Source organism: Mesoplodon mirus (assembly GCF_964341445.2).
Source record: "Mesoplodon mirus genome assembly, chromosome: 3".
NCBI lineage: Eukaryota > Metazoa > Chordata > Mammalia > Artiodactyla > Ziphiidae > Mesoplodon > Mesoplodon mirus.
This window is the reverse complement of record NC_138978.1, coordinates 64047257-64060200: the sequence shown is the minus strand read 5'-3', so window position 1 is coordinate 64060200 and position 12944 is coordinate 64047257. Positions and strand designations below refer to the sequence as shown.

Genomic DNA, 12944 nt, shown 5'->3' with positions numbered 1-12944 from the left:
TGAAAATTTTAATGAAAAGGAAATGTATGTTTATATTTGCAAAAATTCTGACATAAATAACAATGAATAATTCTTCAGATTCTAATTTCATAGAACTGAGGTTTAAGGAAGGTAAATTACAAAGCTTATTTTATTAATGGAAGAACCAGGAATAGTTTAATCCAAGGTCACTACCCTGTGTACCTTTTCACATGCTAAATGAGAGAGAAACTGGTTTAGGTTATGAGAAAACTAGTTTAGTACAGTGTTGAACTTTTAAAAATGATTGTTGTCTTATAGTTAACTATATACCCAAAGAAAGCTAACCTCTGTTAGAGATTTTTAAGAAAAGGGGTGAGAACAGTTCTTTAAATTATACATTTAGTTTTACTCTGAGGTAGAGGAATCTATTTACTGTTCCTTTACTGTATGACTTTTGGACATCTTAGGCTCTGAAGATATCTCTCTGTTTTTATTCCCATTGAGTATATGACTACACAGAAGGTGTGGCACAGTGTTATGACACAATATGTTGTCTGAATTCCTAACAGTTAACATTTTGTGGGTTGGCAGGTTTTTTTAGTAGCATTTTTACAGAACTTCATAATCAACTGTCTTGAAAAATCTCCTTATGAAATCTTTAAAGGCCTTAAAAATGAAAAGCAATAATCATATCTTTCCAGATTGCTAAGAATGATGCATTTTAAACCATTTTTCATTTAGTGATAAACAAACAACTTTGATTCCTGATGAAGTGTTTGATGCAGTAAAAAGTAACATTATCACTTCTGTTAACTTCAGTAAGAATCAGCTATGTGAAATACCCAAAAGGTAAGAACTGTTCGTGATGCTATTTCTGTTAAGTTGTGAATCATTCTCAGTTGTACTTGCATCTTATTTGCAAGAATAATTACTTTTCATAGTTTTTTAATTAAAAAGTACATGTCAAAATTCTTACATTGTTAATATTTGAGGGATTTGGCAAAATTTACTTAAGTATTCCCTGAGACACTTTTAACATTGGTTCTGAGAGATAGATAGGTTAAAACTTTCTTTTTCTTTTACATTTTAAACTTGGAAAATAGGTATTAGAATTATTAAAAATATTACTTTTTTCCTATATAGTGAAATATCAGAGGAAAGTTTTAAGAGACCATCTAAAGCCAATTTCATGTAGATTAATAGGAATTTGGGGCTTTATGTTAATGAATTGCCAAGCCAGTGAATTTTTCCACTGATAGTAAAAGCAAAATTGACAACTCTGTTAACATTTTCCTCCTAGAAAAGGATCCTTCATTTACAAACATTAGAAATCATTTGCCTTGTACTTTGTACTATTTAATACATCTCTGGATGTTAATTATAGCAAAATCTTTAGGTTTTGAGAGAATATTAGTTTAGTATAGTGTTGAACTTCTAAAAATGATTGTTATCTTGCCATTAACTATATACCCAAAGAAAGTTGGCAAACAGCGTTGCAATTAAAACAGCAGTATGGGAGACAGGATAGGGTAATCATAAAGAATTAGGGCAATAGAGTCAGTTGCTTGTATCTATATCCCAGATCTATGAGCTTTGTGGCTTTAGGCAGGATAACTAGCTTCTCTTAGTTTCCTCAGGTGTGAAGTAGAGATAATAATAGACCTATTTATAAGAATTAAATTAAATGACATATCCACTTAAAGCATTTAACCAGTACCTAGCACTTAATAAATACTTAAGTACTTTTAAAAAAAAGAAAAAGAAAAAAGAAGGTGATGTATTGGGGAAATTTCATCTGACTGCCCCAAATTTTTTTAGATAGCTTAAAATTTTTAAAAAGTCAGACAAACTATTATTTGCTTTCTATTTACAGAGAATAGTTTGAGGAATGTAGATCTTGAAAGATGATAACCTTAAGAGATTCTACTGAGAAAGGGGATCTAGTTCATTTTCTTTTTCTTTTTCGTTTGAAGTGTTCAGAAGGTATTTGAGCATTTAGATTGGCTCTTAGATAAGACAAGTTTGCCTTGGGGATCCTAGATCAAACAAGCTGATTGGGGATGAAGATGGAAGGAGTTAAAAGATATTATGTTATTGCTTACTTTCTCATTTTATCCCACAGTCTGATTATTTTTATGCAAAACAGTATGCTATTCTGTTACTACAGTTATTTTGTCATGTTTTTTTCACAAGTCACAAAATTGATTGCAAAAATAATACTTATTTATAAAATATTGGACTAAATGAAGAGACAAGTAATTTATGGTCTCATCACTGATTTATTCTATTGACTTCCTGGCATATTTTATTTCAAGCTGCTACCCATTTAGAATTACACATATAATTCGTATCTTGACTGGTTTATTTGTCATAAACATTTTCCCATGTTGTAAACAATACTTTAAAAATGTAATTTATCTATATACCATAAGCTTGATTATGGCAGTAAATAAAACAAAACATTGTATCTCTAAGCCAAATTTTCAGAAGAATTACTAAATCAGAGTATGGCTCTCGATATATAAGTCCAAAAGCTTTCCAAAAAAGTTTTATCAGTTACATATCCAGACTTATGGTATCTTTCACAGAATCTTCTTTAGCACGGCATTTGATATTCTTTCTTTTTTTTTTCTTTGCTAATATGATAGACAAAAATGATTTACAGTTTAACTTTTGTTTTTTGGCAAATCATATGTAACATCTCTTGTTCTTAAATTAATATCATACTTTCAAACTACTAAGTTTGATCAGGTTTACTTAGAAGTATTTAATTCTTCCTCTCTAAGTATTTGGCTTAAGTTGCTTAGTAGTAACACTTAACAAACCTAGGAATTAACTTACTATTTTCTTGCCATCATGATTAAATGATAATTTGGATAAGATACTATACTTTTAAAATGTTGCCATATCATATTTAAAAAACATTTTGATGTATCAGATACTTCTGGTACGTAGATGGTTTTATATTATGGAATCTAAAACGATAACTATGATGTTACAGAATATATGTCTAACAATTTATTTTATGGATTCAAGTCACAGATATAGTATAAACATTGCCTAGATTGAATTTTTTTGGTCCATAATTGGTTTAAATATAAACTGAATGGTTTCTTAAACTTCAATCTACATTTAAGGTCAAATAGCAATTCTTGGATAGATAATATTATGGCTGTTTTTAAAAACCTATTTTTATCAGTTACACATCCAAACTGATTGCAATTTTTATGAGAAAAGTAACAGTTACAGAAAATCTTAATTAGCAAAAATAATGTAAGATTTTTTTCCTCTGCTTGTAGTTTTGAAGTTCTGACAGTGAATTCAAATAGTATTAACATTTAAAAATTATCTTTGTTTCAGGATTGTGGAACTGAAGGAAATGGTTTCTGATGTCAATCTCAGTTTTAATAAGCTTTCCTTTATATCCTTGGAATTATGTATGCTTCAAAAATTAACTTTTTTAGATCTCAGGTATTTATTGATACTATTGCTTCCCTTTTAAAAAAAATATTTATTTATTTTATTTATTTATTTTTGGCCACATTGGGTCTTCGTTGCTGTGTGTGTGCTTTCTCTAGTTGTGGCGAGTGGGGGCTACTCTGTTACGGTGCATGGGCTTCTCATTGTGGTGGCTTCTCATTGTGGAGACAGGCGCATGGGCTTCAGTAGTTGTGACTCGTGAGCTCTAGAGTGCAGGCTCAGTAGTGTGGCCCACGGGCTTAGTTGCTCTGCGGCATGTGGGATCTTCCCGGACCTGGGCTTGAAGCTGTGTCCCCTGCACTGGCAGGCAGATTCTTAACCACTGTACCACCGGGGAAGCCTTGCTTCCCTTTTCTAATAGTAACTTATCTTTGTGTTATACCTAACTTTTGCCCTTTCCCTCATGTTTTTCTAAGAAAAGAAATTGGTCTTTAGTTTATTAATAACATTTTAGAAGAAATCTGTAATTAAGCATTTAGGAAATATTTTAATCAGATGTCATCTGAAGGTAATTTACAAGTTATGTGACAAGACAAAATTACTTAAAATATTAGAAAATATTAATACATTATTTAGATTCATGCTTAGGCAAAATTACAGATAGCACATGGAAAGTGTTTGCTTCACATTGTTTCTTTTTTGCATAAAACTCTCAAAACCCTATGCTGGCACAGCAGCTAGCATGACTTCTCTCAAAAAGAACCTGTTTGGTTTCAAAATATTATATTAACCATGCAAGGCAAGAAATAAAGAAAAAGAACACTATGAGTGGCAATAAAAAGAAAAGAAACTATTTAAGGCTCTACAGAGGTAATAGGAAGTTTAGTTTAAATATGTCCTAAGTTGAAGTGACAGGATCAGAAGTGTCACAGTTTTGGGGGGGTAATAATAAGTATTTCAGGGTTAGATAGTCATTTATTTTCTTGGGCTTTAAAACTTAATTTGTAAAATATGTTTCTATTACCTGGGCTTCTTACTGCTCATGTGTTGTTATTTTTAGCTGCTCTTGCTTTGCTCAAACAATAAATTACAATAAGCTATTTATATCTGTTTGAAGATTTATTCTTCCTGTAGAGACAAAATTTTTTTTATGGGATTAAAGCAAATACACTAATAACTCTGCTCCTGCTAAATGCGGAATTGCTTCTTTTTTCCAGGGGTAATTACACTGGCAAAACAGTTTAAAACCTCATTTTAGTTCAGTATTAATGGAACAGTGAGAATAAATTCCTGCCTCCATTGCTGCTGACTTTATTTTTCATCCCATTCTCCTGTGTGTGTGTGTGTGTACGTGCGCATGCCTCTGTCTGTAACTATACCTGGAAATTTCTAATTAAGTGACTAAAATACGCCTTTATGTTTGCTATCAGTAGGTATAAGACTCCAGGAAAAGATAGAAACCATCATTGTGTTATTCAGCACAAATTAATAAAGGCAATAACTGGAAAAAAGTACAGAGAAAAGAAAACACAACATATGTTGAGAAAGTATGACTCATATATTAGGCTTGACTTCTGAATGCAAAGATATAGGTTAGAGAAAATTATTCAATTATGATAGATAGCCATCTAGTTGGATATAACTTTTTCACAAATATTTTCTATTATTAGAACTTATACGGCCTCTAGAGTGCTTCTACCTTCTTGTTAACCTTTCTTCTAAAATTGTTCCCAGATCTTTTCAGTAGTAAATGAGATTCCCTTTACTGCTGTGTTTTATTGTAAGATCTTAAAAAATTATACACTGTGCAAATTGAAATTCTAAACTTAGAGTAGAAATGGACTTACTTAATACTTATGTAGTAGAAAGCTCCAAGTTTCTAAATATATAGAATCTCTTTATTTTCCTGTTTCATCTTTTTCAAGTAATTTTTCAGTTGTTCTTGGAGTAGAATTTAATGTCTATATGTGAAATATTTCTATTAATCGAATACTTATAATACTTGTGATATCAAATAATGTAGTATTTATAAACATAACTAAAAGGGCTCTGGCTTTGGAAAATATTGTTGATTGCAGTTTGAAGGAGATAAGGGATTAGTTTACAGTGTTTACCCTGTTAAATCTATTATTAAAGAGTTAATTGCAGTATCAGTTGGTTGCACATTGCCATTAGGATTTGGCACATTAATCAAATACTTGAAGCAGCTGACCGATTCAGAATTCTCAGGACACAGCCTTAATGAAATCAAGAATTGACAAACTGAGCTGCATAAATTTTTGTCTGGTCAACATTTTAATTATAAACTAAAGTTGTACAAATTTTCAAACTTTGTAAATCATCTTTTTTCTCTCTAATTTAGGAATAATTTTTTAAATTCTTTGCCTGAAGAAATGGTATCATTGATAAGACTACAAACAATCAACCTTTCCTTTAATAGGTAAGAAACAGAACAGACAAATCTGAATAAAAATTTTCTGTGGAAAATTTGTAGGTCTTACTAGAGAATACAACTAGAAGAGCCAAATAAACAAAAAGGCCCTATATGTTTTCTTTATTTAAATATCCAGGTTTATTTTCACTTAGTTCTACTTAGAATTAAAAGTGATGTGGCTTTTTTAGAATTTTCACAACTGATGTCTAGTAGATTTTTTGTTTCTTTTAACCATTTTAAGAAACCTGTAACCTCGTAGGAAGACAGATATGCAAATAAATAATTCTAATCGCTGTAGTGGAAGCACAGTGCATAGACATAGGTGTTTCCAGAGATTACTTGAAGGTAGAGGAGGTAGCTCTGAAACTGAGGCTTGGAAAATAGACATTTGCCAGACACACAGGGATATGGCATCCCATGTAGAGCAAATAGCATGTACTAAGGCACAAGGATGTGAGAAAATGATGGGACACGTCAAGAAGTTCAGTATGGCTCGGACCATAAAGTGGCGAAGTAGAAGAGTGGAAGTCACAAATGAAGTTGGGTGTGTAAGCAGTAGCCCTTTAAGAGCTTTTTATGCCCAGTGAAATTTAGATTTTATTCTGTAAATACTATGAAGATACTAATAATTAAGAATAGCTAATATTTATTGGGAGCTTATTTATTAATATTTATTATCTGCTGACACTGGACTAAGTACTTTACATGTATTACCTCATTTAATCCTCACAAAAGCCCTACATGGTAGGTTCTGTTATTATGTCCATTTAGAAATGTAGGATTAGGAATTAAGTAACTCACTTAAGGTTCACATAGATTATAGAGCTGGGGTTTGAGCCCAGGTGGTTTGACTCTAGAAGTTGGGCTCTTAACTATGTCATATTGTTTCCTATGGTGAAAGTTGATTCTGGTAACAAGTTAATATAAATATTAGTAGCTATCATTTAATATATTACAGATACTATACCAAGGTCTTCAAGTATATAAGTTTAGTACTATTATTATTTCTCATTTACAGATGAGAAATCTAAGGCACAGTGATGTTAAAATATTACCTATTTAAGCTTTTGTTCCGTCTACTCTATTATTTGTGTTTTCTCATGTGTAGGTTATACCACTATTGTCATTATTTAAAAATATATGCACTTCTCAGATTTCTTCTCATTTTTATTTGTGAATTGAACTATCGGTTCTCTATTGAGCTATCAATTGCATTGTTAATTAATGTCTTTTGGGGAGCTGGCAAAACCTAACCCTAACTTCTGTGTTAACTGGTGAGCTACATCTTTTTTAATTACCTTGTTTATGGGTTGTGCGGGAAAAAGAGGAGATACTACTTAGGGTGGTTTGGTCCATCTGTACTCCTTGTTATTGATTGTCCGATCCCTCTGTAACTTCAGAGGTGCCTTGAGTTTACCCTTCATTATTGCTTTTTTTTTTTTTTTAACATCAAGGCAGCAAAGGAAGGGCAGTATGGGGAAGTGAAAAGGCCAACTATAAAGCTTTCTTTCAGCTCATCCTTGTCTTTTCTAGTTGAGGCAGCAGTTTGTCTCACACTAAAACCAAACTAGCTTCTGTCCCCCAAGAGATCCTCAGGGATTTTGTGTTAATTACTGAGAATTGCTCTGAGAGCCATAAGCTTTCCCGTCTCTCTTGTGGCATCTTCAGGGTTGCTTTGGGTGAGAAAGCCAGCAGCCTATAGTAGTTTTGTCATTTTTTCAAAAACCAAAATGAGTGTATTTTTGGTTGTTGAAAAAATGACAAAACTAGTCAGATTTGAAGCTTAAGTCAAAGCAAAGTATAAATCTCTAACTTTTACTTAAAATATTGGCAGTGATTCTCTTTCATAAGAAGTAAAAGTGAACTAAGGAAGAATACCTACATGGAGACATTATACAGAGAGCATTTCAGGAAGATTTCCTTGTCTCCTGAATGAGAAAAGAAAAACATAGGAAAATTTACTCCAAACTTTTGTTTGATTTTATACATTAAATAGGAACTGTTACAAGTCTGTCCACTTAACATATATTTCAAGGTTTCCAGAATTAATCCAGGTTTAAAAAATTTTCTGAAAAATTTAAATGCAGAACTTATACCAAATATTAAAAACTTACATTAAGAAAACTTTAGCTCATGGTATCAAACTTAGGACCATCTATTTGAAGGGATGATTTTGCTTCTGATTCTAATATATTTAGGTGTTCTGTTCATATTCTTATAGGTTCAAAATACTACCTGAAATTCTGTATCGAATTCCCACACTTGAAACAATTTTGATTAGTAACAATCAGGTTGGATCTTTGGACCCTCAGAAAATGAAGACAATGGAAAATCTGATTACATTGGACCTTCAAAATAATGACCTCCTACAAATTCCACCAGAGCTCGGTAATTGTGTGAACTTAAGGTAAATGCACCATTATACTAAGTTTTCCCATTCGATTTGTTGAAGGGTTGTTTTTCTGTTTTGTTTGTTTTTGTTTTTTGAGGTACTCTTGCAGGCAAGTTGAAATAAAAAATTTAATGTCCCATTAAAAAGAACAGGTAACAGGGCTTCCCTAGTGGCGCAGTGGTTGAGAGTCCGCCTGCTGATGCAGGGGACATGGGTTTGTGCCCCGGTCCAGGAAGATCCCACATGCTGCAGAGCTGCTGGACCTGTGAGCCATGGCCGCTGGGCCTGTGCGTTGGAGTCTGTGCTCTGCAGCGGGAGAGGCCACAGCGGTGACGGGCCCGCATACAGCAAAACAAACAAACAAACAAAAAACCAGGTAACAAAACTCCGAATCCCAATTCTGTTTTTCAGATGTTACCAAATATATTTTTTAGTTTTGTTTATACAGTATGTATATGTGTAAATACAGCAATTGATTGTTTCTAGTGATACTTTTCTCATCACTATGTATGTGTATAATCTGAAACTCTACTGCATAAAAATGTCAAGGAAATATAAATTCCTTAGCTGTGCATGTAAGTTTTTTCAATATCTGATTACAGCCTACTACCATTTTTTCAAGGCCAGCATGGTCCTTCTTACTCTGTGTTTGCTGTTACCTCAGCCTCAAGTGCCTTTATCCTGCTTTTATCAGTAATCAACCTAATTATCACCTTTGAAAACCTTTCCGATATTCCAGGCAGAGTTAGTCCCTTCTCTGATTTCCCATCCTGCTTTATGTGGACTCATTTATACCATTTCTTTGTCCTCCTTTGGAAAATAGTTACCCCAGTGCCTAGACCATAGTAAGCACCTAATAAGTGCTTGTTAAGTGAATATAAAGGGAATTTGAGACATGAACAGAAAGCCCAGTAGTTAACAGAATGTGTCAGAAAAATTTAATTATTGAAAATTATAGAAGACAAGTAAGTCGATTATTGTTATGTGTAATAGTTGTATTCTGTAAAGTCTCTGCGAACACCAAATTAGTGAGTACTAAACCATTACTCCCTAGGGGAAATAACAGAGTTAGGCTCTTTCAAGCCTCTGGTCACGTTTTCATCAGCCAATCAACATATAACCTTGTGTTACGTGTGTTTCTGTATTAAGATGCCTTATTTAATATTGTTGATTCATTAATATAGAGCTATGGCCAAACAGCACTGTGATTTATGCCTGAATGAAGCTTACCTAACATATGTATCTTCTGTGTAAGATACATGATATCCTTCTTGTGCTTAGAAAAACTAGACAACACTTCAACATTTTGCTTGCAGGCCATATTAAACAGTGAAATCACCAAGAAAAAGTACAATAATACAAAAAATGTTGCACTAAATAGGCCATGGAAGGAACATTTGTTTACAGTATGGGAGCTGAAACAAAAAAGGCAGAGTGTCACCTTGTTTGAGCTCAGTTGGGAATGTGCCTGTCAAGTGACTCAAATGTTTTGCTGCTCTGTGCATGTCCAAAATGACCTTCAAAATGCCACATGTATTGATTTGGAGGTTACTGGTAAATTTTAGTGAGTAGGCAAATTACCAAGTTTGGAGTCTGTTTGAGTAATGAAGATTGACTGTAATTAACTTTTTTTCTATAAATTAAGAAAATCATTCTTTAAAATAATTCCCAAGGCACAGGAATATTTGAAGATATAATTTAGATCTACGGTATAATATGTTGTGAATCCTTTGACTTTTATTTACATAAACACTTAAGTTATTGAAAATTAATATAAAAGTCTCTATCTTATAATTTAAGATATTTCATTAATTAAATAAAGAAACAAATCAACCAGCCCTTAGATCTTAAACTGAACCTCATTTCAGAACATTTAAAATAGATTTTGTATTTGTGTCTGGTCAAGGGAAGGAGTATGAGGGCAGGCGTGTTAATGTTCCCAGTGTGGAAAAGGATATATCGACTATGTTATAGTCTTTGGTATGAGTATTTGTCAGTTTGCTCATTCTAACACTTGTATAAATATAATTCAACCATTTAGTATATGATCATTATAGGATTGAGAATGTGATGGGTAAAATGATGGTTCATATCCCAGCTCTTCTGTTTAATAGCTGTGTGATCTTGGACAAGCCTTTCTTACCTTCCTGAACTTGTGTTTCCTTATCTATAAAATAGAAATATTAATGGTGCCTACATCACAGGGTTGTTAAGATAATTAAGAGAGTCAGTGAATGTAAGTTACTTAGAACAATACCTTCCACATAATATGTATTCATTTAATGTTGTTTCAGTCATTATTGTAGTTACAATTCCAATTGTTTTAATGCTTAGATTTGAAAAGGGACAAATTTTTTAAAACACACAAATTTTACTTATAAAATAGCAAATGAAATTAGAAGAAAAGCCTCCCTAATGGAAAATGTTTTAAATTCTTAATTTCTCTCCTTTGTTTAGGACATTGCTACTAGATGGAAATCCATTCCGCGTTCCTCGAGCAGCCATATTAATGAAAGGAACAGCTGCTATTCTGGAATATTTGAGAGACCGAATTCCTACTTAAGTTGGAGTTGTTACATAATCTTGGTCATGTTAATTCTTAGAGTTCTTAGATTGATAACTAACATATTTCTAAGGTATCATGTACATTTATAATGGTGTAACTACGTATAGTGTTCATACATTTGCTCTGAATGTTTTGCATAAGATTTATCCTCACTTTCATTCCCTTATAACACAGCAAACAGTTTCTTCAGAAGTGAATTTTTATTTATCACAGTTTAATATTTTTATAATGACAAAGCATTGTTGTAGAGGTGGGTTTTTTTTTCCCATTTCTGTTTGTGTTACGTATATTATGACCAATTGCATTGAATATGACCATCCAATTTCTACCTTTTTATTGGATATAAAATTGAATTGAATTTTATTTAATACTGTTCTTTGGCATTTAAAAAAATAAGACTTTTCATTATCCATAATAGGACTTTTATGATGTGGTTGGTGTCAGTATAAGTTTCAAATTAATATTTACCGGCTTGCTTTTGTTTATGTAGTTGAAATGTCTTTACCTAGCCTTTTTTACATGTTTCATGAAATCATTTTGTCGGGGTTTCTAATGTCACAGAAATGCTACATAAGATATAGTTATTGGTGGAGAAAATAGTAAAAGTGTTGTTATAATTGCTCTCACAATTCTGAATTTAAAACTTGACTGTGTTTTTTTTTTTTTTAAGATGTCTTAGTGTTAAGTTTCCATACAGTAATCTAGTACTTCTAGATTCAACAAATTTAAAGAAACTGGATCTGCATATTTTTCCCTCAGAGTGTGAGCATTTAAAAAATACCTTTTGTTCTTTAAAAAAAAAGTACTGAAATTTTATTAATTTTTATGGATAACAGCAACAGAAAATAATAGCATATACTACATAGAAATCTTGAAATGTATTTTGTTTAAATACTTACTAAGCAGGTATTTGTATATATAATTACTCTGTTGATGTGTTCTAATCCATCCTTGTGCATTTTTTTTATTTCCAGGGTCTTAATTTTTAAATTTGCTTGAAGTCATGTGGTAATTTTCTAAAAGGGAATTTGTTATATTTGATAAAAATCAAATATGAACATTTGTATTTATACCAAAAATATCAGAAGTAGGCTAGTCAGTCATTATAAAACATACTATGTGATTCTATTAAGTAACTAATCAATAAAATGTATATTAGTTGATATAAATAGATGGATGGATAGGTACGTAAGTAGGTAGATAGATAGGTGGATGGATGGATAGATAGCTTTTGGATGATTGAGACATGCTCATATTATGAAAAAAAAATCATTGCTAATAAAGATAAATACTACATGTTCATTAAAAAGTTACATTTTTCAAATATTGATTACAATGTTTATGTTTTTGGTTTAAAAGAAACATGCCCTTTTCATACAACTCTGTGGCTGCCTAAGAAATCTGCTTCGGTATTAAACAAAAGACATTTTACAATAAGGTGACATTTTATTATTTATACAATAAAGAGACTTTTATGTTATTCAAAACACTTTTTTAAATACTGAAAAAGTTGAGTACACCAAAGCCGAAAAATGGCTCTGCTATACACTGCACAGCATTATTTTAGTCCCTGTATTTTGTATCTGTACAGAAAGCATCTTCAAAATGCATTCTAATCACATTGTACACCTTTACTGATTAGTGTCAATACGTAAAATAAAACTGGAGAATACAGCTTGCATTTGCAAATTAACTGACAAAGTAATTTCACTGATTCAGTAAATTTAAAATATAGATTCATAGGACTTCTTTGCACATAAAATGAAGCAGCTTTCAAGGTTGTCATGGTCTCATACTGCAAAAAAAACATTAACTACATTCACAATCTATGTTAATAAAGTAGTAAATATGTCTTCATTCAGTTTTTATTTACATCAATATGTAATTCAACTAAAAAGTACTGTTAATTGTGATACAGTAATTTCTTTTTTAACACATACAAAAATGACAATTTTTATATATAATTTGAGCTCAAAATCACGATTATCTGAAAATATTAATTACAATACAGCCATTTCAATTAAACATGTCATGATTTAACTTTTTATAAAATGGTAAAATTTGTTATTAAAGTAAGCAATTTGTTTTGAATTGGCTAGAGTTCACCCACGTAGAAAACCTTAAATGGTAAGAGGTGTTTCCAGCCCCCTCCCACCCGAATTTGTATACAG

The 12944-nt window shown here is 31.8% G+C and overlaps 1 protein-coding gene across 1 annotated transcript in view; it reads left to right on the top strand.

Annotated features, from left to right (window-relative positions):
- LRRC40 (leucine rich repeat containing 40) overlaps positions 1–12101 on the top strand; it is a 51819-nt gene extending 39718 nt beyond the window's left edge. Inside the window, exons 11-15 of the mRNA XM_082616414.1 lie at positions 703–810; positions 3322–3432; positions 5744–5821; positions 8037–8222; positions 10665–12101. Of these exons, the coding sequence (XP_082472540.1) occupies positions 703–810; positions 3322–3432; positions 5744–5821; positions 8037–8222; positions 10665–10770 (589 nt within the window). The 3' untranslated portion in view covers positions 10771–12101. The remainder of the gene's footprint in view (positions 1–702; positions 811–3321; positions 3433–5743; positions 5822–8036; positions 8223–10664) is intronic.
- Positions 12102–12944: the final 843 nt, after the last annotated feature.